Here is a 22,751-nt window from a genome sequence, read left to right as displayed (position 1 = left end):
GTGGCATCAAATTTGATTACATGTAAGACCACGTCTGGGATGTTGGCACTGTACGAGCTTTCTGAGCTATCCAAGTATCCTTACTGATTCCGAATGGTTCAAGGGAAATTCAAGAAAATGAATATATGAAATGTGTATCCGAATCAGGTACGTTTGAAATGTTTACTATGCTTGAGAATAAAATGTAAGTACATGTGTAAGTGATGATATGTGATATAAACATAAAAAAAAACATGCTATATGTGTAAATGAATGGGGAATATGTGAAATGTATATGAACTATGTGGTTTGTGATAGTATTTGACTATGGAATATAAGTATTTTATGACGCTTATATATATTATAATATGAGTTTATTTGTATATGACTTACTAAGATTTTGAAAGCTTATTTTGTGTGTGTTTCCAACTGTTTTGTAGATATGGAAGCTACTGGGAGCTCGGGGATCGTTGAGGATCATCACCATACTATTGAACTATATTTTGGTACCTTTTGAAAATGTATATATTGAACTATTGCATGTATAGGCTAGAAGTTTATGAATATGTTTTGTGAAGTGTATATATAGCCATGTGATATGGCTTGGTTTTAGTTATAGTTATGAATGTCTTTTGAGCATAAACTATGTGATGCAATAATGTTCATATGATGTGTTCAAGAGTGACCTAGTGAGAAATTGTCAATTTGGTATGTTGGTAATGTGATATAGTTGTGGCAATGTTATGAGTTTGGCATGAGATTGGTTCTGAAATATTGAGATACAGATATGTTAGAATGAATGAGTTTGCTATGTGATCTTTTTTATGTTTTGAATTGGTTAAAAAGGATGGAATTTGTTGTTAATGAAATGGCATAAATAATGTATGTTTTAGTTGTGAATTGGTTGAGAATTTGGTATAAAACGTTTGGTTTTGACCATGTAGGAAGGACCCAAAATTAGGGTGGCAAATTGGCCTTGTAAATGGCCTATTTTTCTCCACACGGGCAGAGACATGGGATTGTGTCTCAACCATGTGTGACACATGGTTATGTTACACGGCCGTGTGTCCTCTGGGGTACCCTACAATTTTAAGTCAATATACCCTAAAGTTTTGACACGGCCTAGACACACGAGTGTGTCTTTTGGCCGTGTGTGGCACACAGGTTGGCACATGGGCGTGTGGTCGGCTGTGTGACCTAAGTCAGTAGCCTCTCTAATTTTCACATGGCCTGACACACGGGCGTGTAACACCCCCTAACCCTAAGCCATCACCGAAATAGGGCTACGAGGTATTACCAGACTTATACACTAACATTTATACAAAACCGAGTCATAAACTTTACATTCCAGATCAATATTCATTAAATTTCATCATAAAGTCCCTAATATGGGCTTACGGGGCTCAATATATGTTTTAGAAGTGATTTGGGACTAAACTGGCAACTTTGGAAAATTTTCCTTGAAGATAGGGGCACACGCTTGTGTGGCCTGGGACATGCCCGTGTGGCCTGGGACATGCCCGTGGGGCCAGGCCGTGGGCAGATCTGACTTATTCACACGATCGCGGAACTAACTCGCGGGCAATTTGACTTTTCCACACGGCCTAGGCACACGCCAATGTGACTTGGTCGTGTGAAAACATGATTTTTGACCATTTTAAAGCTATTTTCACATGCTAAACACATCTATTTCATGCCCAAACATTTACTAATAGTTCTTAAATCAAATATCATTCATTATGTCATTCAAACTTAGCAAATATTCATTAATTCACATCAATACTTCAATTCATATCGAAATTATACTAAGTTATCACACTAGTCATACTCACGTAAGTTTAACTTCCAAAATATACATATTTCATACCATGTTTCAACATCTTTCATACTCATTCTTTTCAATTACAAAATAAAATCTTATCAGCCTAGGTACATGCCATTATACCAAAAGAAAGGTACTTCACCACTTTGAGTTCGGGATTGGCTTGGATGCTGAGTCCTTAGTTTCCTTCTGTACCTAGTCCTGCGCACAGAAACATACCGTACGCTGAGTATACACTCAGTGGTATTTCTACAAACTAATACTCAAACAGATAATAAGCTATGCATATACATTGTAACTTAAACTTTTTACTTTCATAATTCTTAGTAGTTTCATCTCTTACATTCAATTTATATTTTTTACATATCATTTATTGTCTTCCAACAAAGTATTTCAGTCTCAGTCACATAAATGATAACAGTCAGTCTTCAGTACTTTATTTACCCCTATTAACATAACTCGGACCTAAACGGATACGCGGATCCAACCCGTACACCGGGGATAATATACAGTGTTTCATCGCCTGAAACCAGAATACACCGCAGGGCAACAGTAACAGTAACAGTAACAGTAACAGTAATAGTCATAGTCAGGTATGAAGTACCTCTTCGGAACGAATCCGGAACAGTCACAGTAGTCGACACATATAGTGTCTCATCGTCACACAATCGAAATATCCCTAAACACTTCCAATCCTATGGCATGCCAATTATATTCGACTAGCCCGACACTATTAATAGGGTATTCAAATCATTTCATTTTAACACAGAAACAATAACAATTTTCATCATTTCAATTATCATACATGCTGACAATTAAAAATAGCAATTACTTTTATTAAATAATTAAGCATAGTTTATAGAAATACAAATCGAAATTCTCGAGTTTACTCGATATTCTCGTTCACTTTCTCCTTTCCCTTTTTCGATGACGTTTCCAGTGCTACGTTAGCTCCATAAAATTTAACATTTAAAATTATCAATATATATTATTTGATAACACACTCTTGTATTTCCATGTATCTTTTACTTAAATTCCAATTTAGTCCTTCCACCATAACCATTCTTTTTCTTCAAAATAAATCCTATATTTTCATTCAATTATCATTTTAAACTATTCCAACTCTTACATTTACAGCATAAATCATTAATTATAACATCTTCTCAATTCAATCCCTATTATTGGAAGACCTATATTTTCTTTTACAATTTAATCCTTCTCCCACTTCTAACTTGAATTTCCATCAAATTAACACTTAATTCTTCCATTTATTCAACTTAATCAACATCTAAAAATTAAATAACCTTCTAAATTTCAACATAACCCAAAAAGTATTCTTCCTAGGATTCCATAGACACCAAATTGCAAGAAAATGGATCAAATTGTCTTACCAATTAAGATTGAAACCTTAAAGCCCTAATTTTTCCTTTCTTTTTCTTTCTATCTTTCCCTGCTTCATTTGTGACCTTCTTTTTCCTTTTCTTTATATTTCTTTTATTCATTCTTTATTTTATTATATTATTATATTATTATATTATATTTAGTAATAATTATTTATTTACTTATATAATAAGTAAATACATATATACTCACACATTTGTGCTAGTTAAATTAATACATATGTATTTATACTTACCACACAATTGTCACCTTATAATTTCTAATTTAGTCCCTGGAATTTTCTCTATTCTACAATTAAACTTTTACACTATATTCAATCTAGTCTTTTCACTAAATTAGCCTTGATTAAGCTAAATTTTTTAATTAAAATCTAATTAACCTCTCACTTAACTTCGTAAATATTTCAAATAAATATTTGTCAATTTAATTTTTCAGTATCGAAGACCCAAAAATTTACTTTTCTGATGACCTAAAATTTAGGTCATTACATTTCTCCCCCTTTAATAAATTTCGTCCTCGAAATTTACCTGAAAAGAGATGGGGGTACTGTGATCTCATTGTATCTTCTGGTTCCCATGTTTCTTCTTCAATATTGCGACTTCTCCACAACATTTTTACTAAGGGAACTCGTTTATTACATAATTATTTCACTTCACGTGCTAATATCTTAACCGGTTCTTCTTCATATGACAAATCAGGTCGAATCTCTATATCTTCAATTGGAATCACATGAGGTGGATCTGATCAGTATCTTCTCAACATAGAAACATGGAAAACATCATGAATCTTTTGTAATTCAGGAGGCAGAGCTAAACGATATGCCACCGGTCCAATTCTTTCTATAATCTCATACGGTCCAATGTATCGTGGACTCAATTTACCTTTTCGACCAAATCTCAAGATTTTCTTCCAAGGAGAAACTTAAAGAAATACTTTGTCTCCGACTGAGTACTCAATGTCCCGTCGTTTCAAATTTTCATACGATTTCTGCCTGTCAAAAGCTGCTTTCAATCTTTCTTGAATCTTTCTAACAGTATTTTCTATTTCTTGAATCAATTCTGGACCAACCACTTTTCTTTCATTCAATTCCGTTCAACATACTGCTGATCGACATCTCCACCCATACAAAGCTTTATAAGGTGCCATCTGAATACTTGATTGGTAACTATTATTGTACACAAACTCAGCCAATGGTAGATACCATTCCCAACCTAATTCAAAATCAATGATACAAGCTCAAAGCATGTCTTCTAAAATCTGAATGACTCGTTCTAATTGTCCATTAGTCTATGGATGAAAAGCTGTACTAAAATGAAGTCGAGTACCGAGAGACTTATGCAACTGTTTCCAGAACCTTGATGTAAACTGTGGATCTCTATCAGAAATTATTGATTTTGGAATACCATGTAACCTTACAATTTCTCGAATATACAACTCCGCAAGTTTCTGTAGTGACCAGTCAGTTCTGACGGCTATAAAATGAGTTGATTTTGTAAGTCGATCAACGTTTACCCAGATAGCATTTTTTTTACTAGTAGACAGTGGCAACCCAACTACAAAATCCATTGTTATTCGGTCCCATTTCCATTCAAGAATATTAATAGGCTGAAGCAAACCAGTTGGAACCTGATGTTCAGCTTTGACTCACTGACATGTTAAACATTTAACCACATATTCGACTATATCTCTTTTCATACCTGACCACCAATATAGTTCCCGTAAATCACGGTACATCTTCGTTCCTCTGGGATGTAATGCAAACTAACTATTATGAGCTTCTTGAAGAATCAATTCCTTAATTTCAGAAGTAGTTGGGATACAAAGTCGATTCTGAAATCTCAGACAATCATTTTCATCAATACTAAAGTTCCCTGTTGTACCGTTCTGTACCGTCTTCCTCTTCTTCATTAACTTTTCATCTTCTAATTGTGCTATTCTGATTTGATCAAATATTACTGCTTTTACTCTCAATTTAGCCAGAATACTTCCGTCATCAACAATACTGAGCTCTGCAAACATTGCTCTCAACTCAATTGCAACCTTCCTACTTAACGCGTCAGCTACCACGTTAGCTTTACCAGATGATAGTCAATAACACAATCATAATTTTTTAAAAGTTCTATCCATCGACGCTGTCTCAAATTCAACTCTTTCTATGCTAGAAGATACTTGAGACTTTTATGATCAGTGTAAATATAAAACTTTTCGCCATATAGGTAATGTCTCTAAATCTTCAAGGAAAATATCACTGCTACTAATTCTAGATCATGTGTCAGATAATTACGTTCATGTGATTTCAATTGTCGTGAAGCATAAGGAATTACCTTTCCATTTTGCATTAATACACACTCGAGACCATTTAAAGAAGAATATTTGTACACGAATAAAATCTTTTCCCGACTCTGGCAAAGTTAATACTGGTGCCTCTGTCAACATTTGCTTCAATGTTTCAAAACTTTTCTAACACTGTTCACTCCAAACAAACGAAATATTCTTTTACAGTAACTTTTTCATTGGTAAAGCTATTTTTGAAAATCCATTCACAGACCTTCGATAATATCCGGCCAAACCAAGGAAACTACGTACCTCTGACACATTTCTAGGAACTTTCCACTGAAGTATGGCTTCAATCTTCTTTGGATCTACTCTAATCCCGTCTACTGATACTACATGACCAAGAAATACAACCTCTGTTAACCAAAACTCGGATTTACTCAATTTTACATATAATTGCTTCTCTCGTAATATTTGCAAAACAATTCGAAGATGTTGTTCATGTTTAGTTTCAGATTTTGAATATACTAGAATATCATCAATAAAAACTACTACAAACTGATCCAAGTACGGTTGGAAAATCTGATTCATAAGATCCATAAAAGTAGCCGGAGCATTTGTTATCCCAAATGGCATAATGCTTCTTTGGTACATCACTCTCCTTTTGTGACAGCCCAAAATTGACCCTAGTCGGGAAGTGGTTTCGGGACCGCTAAACCGAGTCACCGAAATGTTTGAATGTGATATTTATTGTCTAGAATATGTAATTATGAATGTGTGAAAATTTCAAGCTTCGATTTAGTCGATTGCATGTTAATTTAGTCAATAGGACTTATGTGAGAAAATTTTGAAATGTGATAAGTCAAAGCATAAGGGCCTATTAGTGCATGTTGAAAAAGGGGGGACTTGCATGTCAATTTCCCCCCCTATTAGTAGTGGCCGGCCATGACAAGCATGGTAGACCAAGTGTGATGGGCAAGACATGTCATAGACATGTTGGGTTGGTGCATCATGGGTGGAAAAAAATAAAATAATGAGCATGGAAATTAAATAATGAAAGGGAATATGATGAAAACAAAAAAAGTGTGTGGTTGTTTCTCCCCCCCCATTTTGCCGAAACTAGAAAGAAAAACAAAAAAAAAGTGCTCATCCTTTGGTTCATCCTTGGCCAAAAATTTTAAGGAGGAAGGAAGAAGAAAGGTTGAAGAGGTTCGGCCATGCATGTAGCTAGGCTAAGGTATGTTTGATGATGTTCCATGAGATGCATGCATGTTTTAGTTGTTAGCTTGAGTTCTACCTAGCCCATGGTCTAAATCTTGCTATGTGATGGAAATGACACTCGGCCATGGATGCATCATTCTTGGTTGATGTTTGATGTTGTGGTGATGAGGCATGAAGATGAGTTAAGTTTCGGCTAAGGTGGATTTGTGTTGATGTCATTTGCATGCTAAGTGTAAAGCTTTGTAATGATGCATGTGATGGTGGATTGATGATTCTTGAATCTTCTTTTTAGCATTTTTGAGTGAGCACATATGTGCATTGGTTGCTAGATGGAGAAGAATCGGCTAGCAAGTTGTGTGCTAAGGCCGAATATAATTTTTTGTATATTAATGAGTAATGCATGTGTTAAATTGATGGAAAGGGAGAGGATGCTTTACTAGTGTATATATGTGTGTATTAGCCAAGTTTTGAACTTGAAACAAAAGGGTGTTTAGTCAATACAAGTGACCATACTTGTAGAATGTATTAAGTGTTGAAATCGGCCCCAAAATAGACATGCATATTCGGCCAAGGGGAAAAAAAAATTAGCTAAAATGTTGAGTTTGATTCATGATTCCGTACATATGTGACTTTAATGTCTAATGTATAAATATGGGCTAAGTGCCTTGTGTTCCTCTTTTCGATGCTCAAATGATTAAATCAATTTATTTGTTTAATTAAGCTCAAGAGCAAAGGGGAAATAAATCCGATAAAGGGAAGGAAAAAGTGGTCGAATAGCTATCGGAATCGTTCGACAACACCCGAGGTAAGTTCTTGAGTAAAAGAGCTTAAATTATGATTTGATTAGATCATGTTTTAAGCAAATTAAAATCATGCTCTTTGTGTGTGGCTATTGAGCCGAAATTGCAAGAATGATAAGTGTCTTGTGTTCGAGTTTTGCTAACGAAAATGAAATACGAATGTGCCATGATTTATGGTTAAATGTGCATGGTTATTTGAATGATGTCCGGGCTAAGTCCCGAAGGCTTTGTGCTAAGTGACCATATCCGGACTAAGATCCGAAGGTATTTGTGCGAGATACTAATTCCGGGCTAAGCCCGAACGCATTGGTGCGAGTTACTAAATCCGGGTTAAGTCCCGAAGGCATTTGTGCGAGTTACTAAATCCGGGTTAAGTCCCGAAGGCATTTGTGCGAGTTACTATAACCGGGCTATGTCCCGAAGGCATTTGAACGAGGAGCTATATCCGGTTAAATTCCGAAGGTACGTGATTTGGGAATGAATGATCTTGCTGTAAAAATTTCAGTTAATACTCTAGAAACATCCCAACATTGAGGTATGTTTCGTATGTGCTTGAATTTAGTTGAGCCCTTACAAATAAGTATTCGCTCAGTTGATAAACGAGCTACCGGCCTTTGGCTAAGTTGATCTTTTGTGTATATACATAAGGGTTGGTAATGTGAAGCAAGTATGATATTGAAAAATTGTGCATATGAAATTATCCGTTTAGCTACATGAATGCTAAACTTTTGTTGTGCTGGAATTCCGTGCTCAAAACTTACTAAGCATAAATTGCTTACTCCGTTTCTTTGATCCTCTATTTTATAGATTTTGGTTCTCCAGCTATCGGACTCGGGATTTTGAAGTCGAAGTCGCCCACACTATCAAAGCCCCCCCTTCTGGTACAATTTTGGTTGAACTTCGAAATGGCATGTATAGGACTACCCATTTGTTGTGGGTCATGGACCCTTTGGACTTGTATAATTTTGGATAGCCATGCGAAAATGGCTTATATATGTTTGAGTATAATGTTATAATCATTTGGTATGGATATGGTTATTGAGAGGTGTGGATATGCTTGACAAGGATTGGCCATGGGAATGGTTAATCACTATCATAAATTGTGCTATTTAAGCAAAAAGGGCTAGTTGAATCATGGAAACTATGAAATAGGTAAAGTCTACCTTAAAGGCAGATGCTGACAGCAGCAGTGATGTAGATTTGGAAAATCACTAAAAATAGTAGGAATGGAATTAAATAGTGAATAAATTATGTAAATGAACCTTGATGAATCTATTTTCATAGGAAAGTAACGAAACAATCATACGGACAGTATGTTAAGAGATATTCAGGTTCTTGTGAGACAGGGCCAGAACGGTTTCTGGATTTCCTGTTCCGAATTTGGAAATTCATTACAAATTAACCAGAGACAATTAGAAGTCATGCCATATATATATAGATTCCTCTCTGAGTCTAGTTTCTATAGAAACAAACGGCATCAGTATTGAAGCTCTGTGCAGGGAGATATCCAAGTCGTATTGCGCAAAGGTCAGTGTAGTCGATCCCTGTAACATGGGAGAACTTGACTAATAAACTGTACTAATTGGCCCGACTAAAAATTCTAGAAAAAAATATGTTGATGGGAATATGAGTCTAGTTTCAGGGAAAATTTACGGAACTGGATTCCGAGTTTCTGAACTCAAGATATGATTTTTAAAGCGACTATTACGCAGATTGGCAGTGTCTAGGAAAATATTTTTTTAAAGTCTGTTAACACCTCGTGTTCGACTCCGGTGACGGTCTCGGGTTCGGGTGTTACATTTGATTGGTATCAGAGCTACGGTTTAGTCGATTCTAGGACTACCGTAATGCGTTGGGTCTAGCTATACATGCCATTTTATGTGATTACTTGATAGTGTGGTGATTTCTGACAATTGTAAATGTGTTTATTTATAGTAATGGATCTCGATCCCGACCGAGAGGTAGCTGATGATCTTGAGAGTGTAGCGCCTGCTCCCGCACAAGGGACAGCGCCGGCGGACTCTCAACCTAATGCTAGTAACCCGAATGAGGAAGCTAGACAAGCTTTCTATAGCGTGATGAATGATTGGTTCAACCAATACATTCGAACTAATACGGCTGTTCCACAACCTCCATTCCCGACTAATACCACCCCCGCACCTACAATACCTCCGGTAACTGACCAAATAAGGTCAAATAAGCCCCCAGTTGACAGAATTCGAAAACAAGGGGCTACTGAATTTAAAGCTACGGATAGCGACGATGCCGAGCAAGCTGAATTTTGGTTGGACAACACTATCCGGGTACTCGATGAGCTATCTTGTACACCCGATGAATGCCTAAAGTGTACTATCTCCTTGCTACGTGATTCTGCCTACTATTGGTGGAGTACTCTGACTTCTGTTGTGCCCCGAGAGCAAGTAACTTGGGAGTTTTTCCAAACTGAGTTTCGGAAAAAGTATATCAGTCAGAGATTTGTTGATCAAAAACGGAAGGAATTTCTTGAGCTTAAGCAAGGTTCTATGTCAGTTACTGATTACGAGCGAAAATTTGTTAGACTTAGTAGATACGCTCGGGAATGTGTTTCATCCGAGGCTATTATGTGTAAACGCTTCGAGGATGGGCTGAATGAAGATATAAAAATGTTCGTTGGCATTCTTGAAATACGAGAGTTCGTAGTACTTGTCGAGCGAGCTTGTAAAGCCGAAGAGCTTAGAAAAGAAAAACAAAAAGTTGATGTGGGAACTGGAGAGTTTCGTAAAAGATCTTCGGGAAAGTCTCTTCAACAGGCATCGAAGAAATTTCGAGATGATGTGGGCTGGTCGAGAGGCACTTCGGGCCTTTTTAGACGAGATCGTGATCGACCCCCTGTGGGTACACGAGGCACTTCGGTCGCCAGTGTTGGGAATGAACGTCGAGACAGAACGGAATGTCGATATTGCGGTAAATGGCATTCGGGGAGTTGTAGATTCCCTGACCGCTCCTGTTACAAGTGCGGATCAGTTGACCACTTCATTAAAGATTGCCCGAGGTTGTCTGAACAGAATGTAAATCAGAGTCGGAAACCGGGTGCTACCACTGCTCGAGGTAGACCATCTGGAAATACGGGCAATGCTAGTGGTGGTCAGAGAGGATCTAGAGATGCTACGACCAGATCCGAGGCTCGTGCGCCTGCTAGAGCTTATGCTATACGTGCCCGCGAGGATGCTTCTTCGCCTGATGTTATTACCAGTACTTTTACTCTCTTTGATACTAATGTAATTGCTTTGATTGACCCCGATTCTACTCATTCTTACATATGTGAAACCTTAGCATCCAGTAAGACTTTACCTATTGAGTCTACTGAGTTCGTAATTCAGGTGTCAAACCCCTTGGGTCGTTACGTGCTTGTCGACAAAGTGTGTAAGGAATGTCCCCTAGTAATTCGAGGTTCCTGTTTTCCGGCGGACTTGATGCTTTTGCCATTTGATGAATTTGATGTTATTCTTGGTTTGGATTGGTTGACCGTGCATGATGCGGTTGTGAATTGCAAAAGCAAGTCTATTGAATTGAGGTGCGCAAATAACGAAGTAATCCGAGTTGGGTCTACGGACTTGGATGGGTTGCCAGCTGTAATATCCTCAATGTTGGCCCAGAAATATGTAAGAAAAGGGTGCGAAGCATACCTTGCGTATGTAGTTGATGACAAAGAATTAGAAAAGAAACCCGAATCTGTGCCGGTGGTTTGTGAATACCCGGATGTTTTTCCTGAAGAATTACCGGGTTTACCACCTGTTCGGGAGATAGAGTTTGGTATTGAGCTTGTACCTGGGACTATGCCGATTTCGATGGCTCCGTATCGTATGGCACCAACCGAGTTAAAAGAGTTGAAAGCTCAGTTGCAAGAATTGACGGATAGAGGTTTTGCTCGACCAAGTTTCTCACCTTGGGGTGCACCAGTATTGTTCGTGAAAAAGAAGGACGGAACCATGAGGTTGTGCATTGACTATCGTCAACTGAATAAAGTGACGATAAAGAACAAATATCCGTTACCGCGTATCGATGATTTGTTCGACCAACTGAAGGGAGCCTCAGTGTTCTCAAAAATAGATTTGAGATCGGGCTATTATCAGTTGCGAATTCGAGATTTGGACATACCCAAAACTGCCTTCAGAACGAGATATGGTCACTACGAGTTCTTAGTGATGCCGTTTGGGCTCACTAATGCCCCTGCGGTATTTATGGATTTGATGAATCGGATCTTCAGACCATATTTGGATCGGTTCGTAGTTGTGTTCATTGATGACATCTTGGTCTATTCAAGAGATGAGACCGAACATGCTGAGCACCTGAGACTAGTGTTACAAATTTTGCGGGAGAAGCAGTTATATGCTAAGTTCAGTAAGTGTGAGTTCTGGTTAAGAGAGGTTAGCTTCTTGGGTCATGTGGTATCCGCATCGGGTATTCGAGTTGACCCGAGCAAAATTTCAGCCATACTTAACTGGAAGCCTCCAAGAAATATTACCGAAGTTCGGAGCTTCCTGGGGCTCGCCGGTTATTACCGACGATTTGTAAAAGGTTTCTCGATGATAGCCACACCAATGACGAAGCTACTTCAAAAGGATGTTAAGTTCGAATGGACGGAGAAATGTCAGAAAAGTTTCGATCAACTGAAAACTTATTTGACTGAAGCTCCAATTTTAGTGCAACCCGAATCAGGCAAAGAGTTTGTCATTTATAGTGACGCATCCCTACTTGGGTTGGGTTGCGTATTGATGCAAGAAGGTCGAGTGGTGGCCTATGCGTCGAGATAATTAAGCCACATGAGAAAAATTATCTGACCCATGATCTTGAACTAGCTGCCATCGTATTTGCTTTAAAAATATGGCGACATTACTTATTTGGTGAAAAGTGCCATGTATTTTCGGATCACAAAAGTCTCAAATATTTGATGACTCAAAGAGACTTAAATCTGCGACAAAGACGTTGGCTTGAGTTGTTGAAAGATTACGAGCTTGTCATTGATTACCACCCGGGAAAGGCTAATGTGGTTGCGGACGCCTTAAGCCGGAAATCATTGTTTGCTTTACGAGCGATGAATGTGCACTTGTCTGTTCTACCCGACAATGTGTTAGTAGCTGAATTAAAAGCCAAACCATTATTGATTCATCAAATTTGTGAAGCCCAGAAAGTTGATGATGAATTGGTTGCAAAACGGGCTGAGTGTGCTCCGAACAAGGAATCGGAGTTTCAAATTGATGATGATGATTGTTTGAGGTTCAGAAGTCGTTTGTGTGTTCCAAGGAATTCGGAACTCATTTCGATGATTCTGAACGAAGCCCATTGTAGCCGAATGTCAATTCACCCGGGGAGTACGAAAATGTACAACGATTTGAAACGTTGGTTTTGGTGGCATGGTATGAAACGAGACATCTCCGACTTTGTTTCGAGATGTTTAATATGTCAACAAGTGAAATCGGAACATCAAGTGCCTTCAGGATTACTTCAGCCGATCATGATACCCGAGTGGAAATGGGATCGAGTCACAATGGACTTTGTGTCCGGACTGCCATTGTCAACAAGTAAGAAGGATGCAATTTGGGTTGTTGTTGATAGACTGACTAAGTCGGCTCACTTTATCCCCGTGCGTACGGATTTTTCATTGGATAAACTAGCCGAATTGTATGTTTCTCAGATTGTGAGATTACACGGGGTACCTATTTCTATCGTGTCGGATAGAGATCCGAGATTCACCTCGCGATTTTGGAGGAAATTGCAAGAAGCTTTGGGTACCAAGCTGCATTTTAGCACTGCTTTTCACCCCCAAACCGATGGTCAATCTGAGCGGATAATTCAGATACTTGAGGATATGTTGAGATGTTGCATCCTCGAGTTCAGTAGTTCATGGGAACGGTATTTACCTTTGATTGAATTCGCTTACAACAATAGTTTTCAATCAAGTATTAAGATGGCACCTTACGAGGCTTTGTATGGTCGTAAATGCTGTACACCATTGTTTTGGACCGAGCTCGGTGAAAGTAAAATTTTCGGAGTTGATTTGATTAAGGATGCCGAACAGAAAGTAAAGGTAATCCGTGAAAGTCTGAAAGCAGCCACAGATCGTCAAAAATCGTATGCAGATTTGAAACGAAAAGACATTGAATATCAGGTGGGAGATAAAGTGTTTCTTAAAGTTTCGCCTTGGAAAAATCAGATTTGGCCTAAGGGCAAGTTGAGCCCGAGATTCATTGGGCCGTACGAAATCTCCGAACGAGTTGGTCCGGTTGCGTATAGATTGATTTTGCCCCCTGAACTTGAAAAGATTACGATGTCTTTCATGTTTCGATGCTTCGACGTTATAGATCCGATCCGTCACATGTGATTAATCCCTCAGAAGTTGAAATTCAATCTGACTTGAGTTATGAAGAAGAACCGATTCGTATCCTAGCTCGTGAAGTGAAAGAGTTGCGAAACAAAAGGGTTCCGTTAGTTAAGGTGTTATGGCTCAAACACGGGATCGAGGAAGCTACTTGGGAAACCGAGAGCTCGATGAAAGAACGATACCCAAACCTATTTACCGGTAAGATTTTCGGGGACGAAAATTTCTTAAGTGGGGGAGAGTTGTGACAGCCCAAAATTGACCCTAGTCGGGAAGTGGTTTCGGGACCGCTAAACCAAGTCACCGAAATGTTTGAATGTGATATTTATTGTCTAGAATATGTAATTATGAATGTGTGAAAATTTCAAGCTTCGATTTAGTCAATTGCATGTGAATTTAGTCAATAGGACTTATGTGAGAAAATTTTGAAATGTGATAGGTCAAAGCATAAGGGCCTATTAGTGCATGTTGAAAAAGGGGGGGACTTGCATGTCAATTTCCCCCCTATTAGTAGTGGCCGGCCATGACAAGCATGGTAGACCAAGTGTGATGGGCAAGACATGTCATAGACATGTTGGGTTGGTGCATCATGGGTGGAAAAAAATAAAATAATGAGCATGGAAATTAAATAATGAAAGGGAATATGATGAAAACAAAAAAGTGTGTGGTTGTTTCTCCCCCCACATTTTGCCGAAACTAGAAAGAAAAACAAAAAAAAAAGTGCTCATCCTTTGGTTCATCCTTGGCCAAAAATTTTAAGGAGGAAGGAAGAAGAAAGGTTGAAGAGGTTCGGCCATGCATGTAGCTAGGCTAAGGTATGTTTGATGATGTTCCATGAGATGCATGCATGTTTTAGTTGTTAGCTTGAGTTCTACCTAGCCCATGGTCTAAATCTTGCTATGTGATGGAAATGACACTCGGCCATGGATGCATCATTCTTGGTTGATGTTTGATGTTGTGGTGATGAGGCATGAAGATGAGTTAAGTTTCGGCTAAGGTGGATTTGTGTTGATGTCATTTGCATGCTAAGTGTAAAGCTTTGTAATGATGCATGTGATGGTGGATTGATGATTCTTGAATCTTCTTTTTAGCATTTTTGAGTGAGCACATATGTGCATTGGTTGCTAGATGGAGAAGAATCGGCTAGCAAGTTGTGTGCTAAGGCCGAATATAATTTTTTGTATATTAATGAGTAATGCATGTGTTAAATTGATGGAAAGGGAGAGGATGCTTTACTAGTGTATATGTGTGTATTAGCCAAGTTTTGAACTTGAAACAAAAGGGTGTTTAGTCAATACAAGTGACCATACTTGTAGAATGTATTAAGTGTTGAAATCGGCCCCAAAATAGACATGCATATTCGGCCAAGGGGAAAAAAAAATTAGCTAAAATGTTGAGTTTGATTCATGATTCCGTACATATGTGACTTTAATGTCTAATGTATAAATATGGGCTAAGTGCCTTGTGTTCCTCTTTTCGATACTCAAATGATTAAATCAATTTATTTGTTTAATTAAGCTCAAGAGAAAAGGGGAAATAAATTCGATAAAGGGAAGGAAAAAGTGGTCGAATAGCTATCGGAATCGTTCGACAGCACCCGAGGTAAGTTCTTGAGTAAAAGAGCTTAAATTATGATTTGATTAGATCATGTTTTAAGCAAATTAAAATCATGCTCTTTGTGTGTGGCTATTGAGCCGAAATTGCAAGAATGATAAGTGTCTTGTGTTCGAGTTTTGCTAACGAAAATGAAATACGAATGTGCCATGATTTATGGTTAAATGTGCATGGTTATTTGAATGATGTCCGGGCTAAGTCCCGAAGGCTTTGTGCTAAGTGACCATATCCGGACTAAGATCCGAAGGTATTTGTGCGAGATACTAATTCCGGGCTAAGCCCGAAGTCATTGGTGCGAGTTACTAAATCCGGGTTAAGTCCTGAAGGCATTTGTGCGAGTTACTAAATCCGGGTTAAGTCCCGAAGGCATTTGTGCGAGTTACTATAACCGGGCTATGTCCCGAAGGCATTTGAACGAGGAGCTATATCCGGTTAAATTCCGAAGGTACGTGATTTGGGAATGAATGATCTTGCTGTAAAAATTTCAGTTAATACTCTAGAAACATCCCAACATTGAGGTATGTTTCGTATGTGCTTGAATTTAGTTGAGCCCTTACAAATAAGTATTCGCTCAGTTGATAAACGAGCTACCGGCCTTTGGCTAAGTTGATCTTTTGTGTATGTACATAAGGGTTGGTAATGTGAAGCAAGTATGATATTGAAAAATTGTGCATATGAAATTATCCGTTTAGCTACATGAATGCTATACTTTTGTTGTGCTGGAATTTCTTGCTCAAAACTTACTAAGCATAAATTGCTTACTCCGTTTCTTTGATCCTCTATTTTATAGATTTTGGTTCTCCAGCTATCGGACTCGAGATTTTGAAGTCGAAGTCGAAGTCGCCCACACTATCAAAGCCCCCCCTTTTGGTACAATTTTGGTTGAACTTCGAAATGGCATGTATAGGACTACCCGTTTGTTGTGGGTCATGGACCCTTTGGACTTGTATAATTTTGGATAGCCATGCGAAAATGGCTTATATATGTTTGAGTATAATGTTATAATCATTTGGTATGGATATGGTTATTGAGAGGTGTGGATATGCTTGACAAGGATTGGCCATGGGAATGGTTAATCACTATCATAAATTGTGCTATTTATGCAAAAAGGGCTAGTTGAATCATGGAAACTATGAAATAGGTAAAGTCTACCTTAAAGGCAGATGCTGACAGCAGCAGTGATGTAGATTTGGAAAATCACTAAAAATAGTAGGAATGGAATTAAAATAGCGAATAAATTATGTAAACGAACCTTGATGAATCTATTTTCATAGGAAAGTAACGAAACAATCATACGGACAGTATGTTAAGAGATATTCAGGTTCTTGTGAGACAGGGCCAGAACAGCTTCTGGATTTCCTGTTCCGACTTTGGAAATTCATTACAAATTAACCAGAGACAATTAGAAGTCATTCCATATATGTATAGATTCCTCTCTGAGTCTAGTTTCTATAGAAATAAACGGTATCAGTATTGAAGCTCTGTGCAGGGAGATATCCAAGTTGTATTGCGCAAAGGTCAGTGTAGTCGATCCCTGTAACATGGGAGACTTTGACTAATAAACTGTACTAATTGGCCCGACCAAAAATTCTAGAAAAAATATTTAGATGGGAATATGAGTCTAGTTTCAGGGAAAATTTACGGAACTGGATTCCGAGTTTCTGAACTCAAGATATGATTTTTAAAGCGACTAGTATGCAGATTGGCAGTGTCTGGGAAAATTTTTTTTTAAAGTCTGTTAACACCTCGTGTTCGACTCCGGTGGCGGTCTCGGGTTCGGGGTGTTACACCTTTACCTTCAGCTGAAAATATCCTGATCTCAAATTAATTTTTGAAAATATAGAAGCTCCCTTTAGTTGATCAAATAAATTATCAATGCGAGGTAACGGGTATTTATTCTTAACAGTCACCTTGTTCAACTGTCGGTAATCAATACACAACCGCATCGAACCATCTTTCTTTTTAACGAATAACACTGGAGCTCCCCACGGTGACGTACTAGGTCGTATAAACCCTCGGTCCCATAAGTCTTGTAGCTGTACCTTCAACTCCTTCAACTCAGTAGGTGATATTCAATATGGAGGTATTGACATTGGATCTGTACCTGGGTATACTTCAATCACAAATTCAACTTCCCGATCAGGAGGTAATCTAGGCAATTATTTAGGAAACACATCAGGAAATTCACATACAGTCTGAATTTTACTGCACTGACTCTCAGCTGAATTGGAGTTAATAACATATGCTAAGAAAGCAGCATATCCTTGGTAAAGAAGCTTACTAGCTTTAACTACAGAAATGATTTGAGCTGAACCACTAGTCCTTATACCATTTACTTCAATCCATTTACCATCTTCATTTTGGACAGTAAATTTCTTTTTATAACAGTCCAAAATTACTCCATGTTCTGACAACCAGTCCATACCCAGTATAATGTCAAAATAGCCGAATGGCATAATCAACAGATCAACAGAAAAGATTCTATCCTGAATCATCAACGGACATCTTCGACATATTTGATTTACTAACACAATTTTCCCCAATGGACTAGACACTTCTATCGTTATTCTAGATAGTTCAGATTTTAAATTTCCATTCTCAACTAGTTTTGTATTAACATAGGAATGTGACGATCCTGGATCTATTAAAGCATATACGGGTTCTGAATGTAATAAGAATATACCTATCACTACATCATGAGCATCCCTTTCGTCTCGAGTTCTTACAACATATGCTTAGGCCAGAGCTCTTACTTTAAATTGTTGGGTAGCATTTTCACTAGTTTTTCTAGTACCTCCTCTAGCAGCTGGACCACTTCGGCCTAATCCTCGACCTCTAAAAGCAGATTCAAATCTTTGCGATACCATTGGTGTTGACTTACCAATCTTCGGAAAATCCTTAACAAAATGATTAGTGGATCCACATTGGAAACAACCCCCAGTTAACTTTCTACATTCTTCTCTATGTCCGTTTCCAGAATACTCACATTCTGGAATTTCAGTGTTCTAAGCTAGGCTTCTGATACTGCCAGTAGATATAGTTTGTCTCTTTCGACTTTTGTCTCCTCTTTCTGATCTTGAACTGAATCTTCAACTACCACGAGATTCCCTCGATCGTTTGAATTGCAAACTTGAACTAGCAGTTCTAGGACGTTTTTTAGCTGAACGGATAGTTTCAGACTTTTTACTTTTCCCCAGTACTTGCTCAATCATTTTAGCTTTTTCTACTAAATCTACAAACTCTGTAATCCATAAAAGCATTAATTACAGTTGGAATTCATCTTGCAGTCCTCTTAGAAATCGCTTGCATCTGTCAGCTTCAGTACGTACAAATTCTATTGCATATCTGCTCAGTCTTAGAAATTCTCATTCATAATCCACTACGGACATATCTTTCTGTGTCAACATTAAAAACTCCTGTTTTCGGTCTTCCATATAGTCTCTCCCAAATACTTCTTCTAAAATTTTCGTTGAAAGCATTCCCAATTTACCTGTTCTTTCAGTATATTCTGAATCATTGATTCCCACCATATGTAAGCCTCTTCTTTTAATAGAGAAACAACACATACCAAACTTTCCAGGGGCGTGCAATCTAATTTCTTCAAAATTCTCTTGGCAGTCTCTAACCAATTTTTAGCTGTTGTTGAATCATTCCCTTTGATCCCAAAAATTCTGTAGCTCTATACTTTTGCAGTTCCTTAATAGGGGCTCTTCGGGTAGCAGGGGTAGAAGTAGTAGCAAGCATAGTTCCTACCGCTCTTTGAAGAGCTTTGGCAATCATTCTAAATATTTCTGTATTATCCCTTCTAGTATTCGGTGGTTGGTTACCTACCGGATTTACACTTGGGGTTGTAGATTCAGACTCATGTACATCATATGATTCACCTCTACTATACATTTCATGATCGGTACCCTCGATACTTTCGTCAGACATCTTTTACACACTATAAAATAGAATCAATTTATCAGTATATATAAATCAGATCCAATCCCGACTCAAGTTTAACATAATAATGGCACTTACCTCTAGACTCAATTTCAACCTCGATTTAGTCCTAGAATCGACTAAACCTGAGTAGCTCTGATACCACTAAATGTAACACCCCTAACCCTAAGCCGTCACCAGAATAGGGCTACGAGGTATTACCGGACTTATACACTAACATTTATACAAAATCGAGTCGTAAACTCTACATTCCAGATCAATATTCATTAAATTTCATCATAAAGTCCCTAATATGGGCCTACGGGGCCCAATATATATTTTAGAAGTGATTCGGGACTAAATTGACAACTTTGGAAATTTTTCCTTGAAGATAGAGGCACATGGCCGTGTGGCCTGGGACATGGCCGTGGGGCCAGGCCGTGGGCAGATCTGACTTATTCACACGATCGTGGAACTAACCCATGGGCAATTTTGACTTTGCCACACGGCCTGTGCCCATGTGACTTGGCCGTGTGAAAACATGATTTTTGACCATTTTTAAGCTATTTTCACATGCTAAACACATCTATTTCATGCCCAAACATTTACTAATAGTTCTTAAATCAAATATCATTCATTATGTCATTCAAACTTAGAAAATATTCATTCATTCACATCAATGCTTCAATTCATATTGAAATTATACTAAGTTATCATACTAGTCAAACTCATGTAAGTTTAACTTCCAAAATATACATATTTCATACCATGTTTCAACATCTTTCATACTCATTCTTTTCAATTACAAAATAAAATCATATCAGCCTAGGTACATGCCATTATACCAAAAGAAAGGTACTTCACCACTTTGAGTTCGAGATTGGCTTGGATGCTGAGTCCTTAGTTTTCTTTTGTACCTAGTCCTGCGCATGGAAACATACTGTACGCAGAGTATACATTCAGTGGTATTTCTATAAACTGATACTGAAACAAATAATAAGCTATGTATATACATTGTAACTTAAACTTTTTACTTTCATAATTCTTAATAGTTTCGTCTCTTACATTCAATTTATATCTTTTACATATCATTCAATGTCTTTCAACAACGTATATCAGTCTCAGTCACATAAACGATAACAGTCAGTCTTCAGTACTTTTATTTACCCCTATTAACATAACTCGAACCTAAACGGATACGCGGATCGAACCCACACACCGGGGATAATATACAGTGTTTCATCGGCCGAAATTGGAATACACCGTAGGGTAATAGTAATAGTAACAATAACAGTAACAGTAACAGTAACAATCATAGTCAGGTACGAAGTACCTCTTCGGAACGAATCCGGAATAGTCACAGTAGTCGACACATATAGTGTCTCATCGACACACAGTCGAAATATCCCTGAACACTTCCAATCCTATGGCATGCCAATTATATCTGACTAGCCCGACACTATTAATAAGGTATTCAAATCATTTCATTTTTACACAGAAATAGTAACAATTTTCATCATTTCAATTATCATACACGCTGACAATTAAAAATAGCAATTACTTTTATTAAATCATTCAGCATAGTTTATAGAAATACAAACCGAAATTCTCAAGTTTACTCGATATCCTTGTTCACTTTCTCCTTTCCCTATTTCGATGATGTTTTCGGTGCTACGTTAGCTACATATTTAACATTTAAAATTATCAATATATATTATTTAATAACACACTCTTGTATTTCCATGTATCTTTTACTTAAATTCCAATTTAGTCCTTCCACCATAACCATTCTTTTTCTTCAAAATAAATCATATATTTTCATTCAGTTATCATTGTAAACTATTCCAACTCTTAAATTTACAGCATAAAACATTAATTATAACATCTTCTCAATTCACTCCCTATTATTGGAAGACTTATATGTTCTTTTACAATTTAATCCTTCTCTCACTTCTAACTTGAATTTCCATCAAATTAACACTTAATTCTTCCATTTATTCAACTTAATCCACATCTAAAAATTCAATAACCTTCTAAATTTCAACATAAACCAAAAAATATTTCTTCCTAGGATTCCATAGACACCAAAATTGCAAGAAAATGGATCAAATTGACTTACCAATTAAGATTGAAACCTTAAAGCCCTAATTTTTCCTTTCTTTTTCTTTCTATCTTTCCCTGCTTCATTTGTGACCTTCTTTTTCCTTTTCTTTATATTTCTTTTATTCATTCTTTATTTTATTATTTTATTATATTATTATATTATATTTAGTAATAATTATTTATTTACTTATATAATAAGTAAATACATATATACTCACACATTTGTACTAGTTAAATTAATACACATGTATTTATACTTACCACACACTTGTCACCTTATGGTATAATTTCTAATTTAATCCCTTGAATTTTCTCTATTCTACAATTAAACTTTTACACTATATTCAATCTAGTCCTTTCACTAAATTAGCCTTGATTAAGCTAAATTTACTTAATTAAAATCTAATTAACCTCTCACTTAAATTGTAAATATTTCAAATAAATATTTACGAATCTAATTTTTCAGAATCGAAGACCCAAAAATTCACTTTTTCGATGACCTAAAATTTGGGTCATGACAGGCGTGTCATGTGGCCGTGTGGACAAGTCAGTATGTATGCCCTGTTTTGCCACGGCCTAGAGACACGGGCGTGTCTAATGCCGTGTGAGGCACACGGCCTGTTCACACGGGTGTGTGACCTTTATAACTTTGAAAAATATTTATGTTTTGAAAAGTTTTGTATGAGCTCAATTTAGTCCCTACCCCTTTCTAAAGCATGTTTAAGGTCTCGTAGACATATATAAAAGATAATTGTGAATGATTATTATATGTTTTGATTATGTTATGCTTAAATATATGTGAATGTTTTGATATGTCTGGTAGTACCTCGTAACCCTATTTAGACGACAGATACGGGTTAGGGGTGTTACATTTGGTTGGTATCAGAGCTACGGTTTAGTAAATTCTAGGACTAACGTAGTGAGTCTAGCTATACATGCCATATTTTTGAACTGCGATAGTGTGATGAATCCTGGCAATGAAAATGTATTTTTATATAGTAAATAGATCTTGAACGAGCCATAGCTGACCATGTCGAGAGTAATACGCCTCTCCAGCTCAAGGGACAGTGCCATCCGAATCTAGACCTGCTACGAGTAGCCACGAAGGAGAGGCTAAGCAAGCATTTTACCAAATGATGAATGATTGGTTCACCCAATATATCTGAACTTGTAACACCCCTATCCCGTATCCGTCACCGGAATAGGTAAGGGGCATTACTAGACAAACAGAACATTTCAAGCTAATTCATAATCA

At 37.4% G+C, this 22,751-nt stretch overlaps 1 protein-coding gene across 1 annotated transcript; it reads right to left on the bottom strand.

Moving 5' to 3' along the window:
• Positions 1–17,628: 17,628 nt before the first annotated feature.
• LOC107952383 (uncharacterized) lies at positions 17,629–19,402 on the bottom strand. Its single transcript, XM_016887644.1, has 4 exons — positions 19,096–19,402; positions 18,567–18,710; positions 18,264–18,458; positions 17,629–18,131 (listed from the first exon to the last, which is right to left on the bottom strand). The coding sequence occupies exons 1-4, from the start codon at positions 19,400–19,402 to the stop codon at positions 17,629–17,631; spliced, it is 1,149 nt and encodes a 382-aa protein (XP_016743133.1).
• Positions 19,403–22,751: the final 3,349 nt, after the last annotated feature.

Source organism: Gossypium hirsutum, chromosome A02 (assembly GCF_007990345.1).
Source record: "Gossypium hirsutum isolate 1008001.06 chromosome A02, Gossypium_hirsutum_v2.1, whole genome shotgun sequence".
NCBI classification, from domain to species: domain Eukaryota; kingdom Viridiplantae; phylum Streptophyta; class Magnoliopsida; order Malvales; family Malvaceae; genus Gossypium; species Gossypium hirsutum.
This window is presented reverse-complemented; position numbering and strand designations above follow the sequence as displayed.

Excerpts from the sequence above, each read along its gene's own strand:
- LOC107952383 (XM_016887644.1), bottom strand. The coding sequence starts at position 19,402 with ATGTCTGACGAAAGTATCGAGGGTACCGATCATGAAATGTATAGTAGA. Across the intron at positions 18,459-18,566 it reads ACGATCGAGGGAATCTCGTG|AATGTGAGTATTCTGGAAAC; the intron begins GTAGTTGAAGAT and ends CTGAAATTCCAG. Across the intron at positions 18,132-18,263 it reads TGGTCCAGCTGCTAGAGGAG|AACCCGTATATGCTTTAATA; the intron begins GTACTAGAAAAA and ends TATTACATTCAG.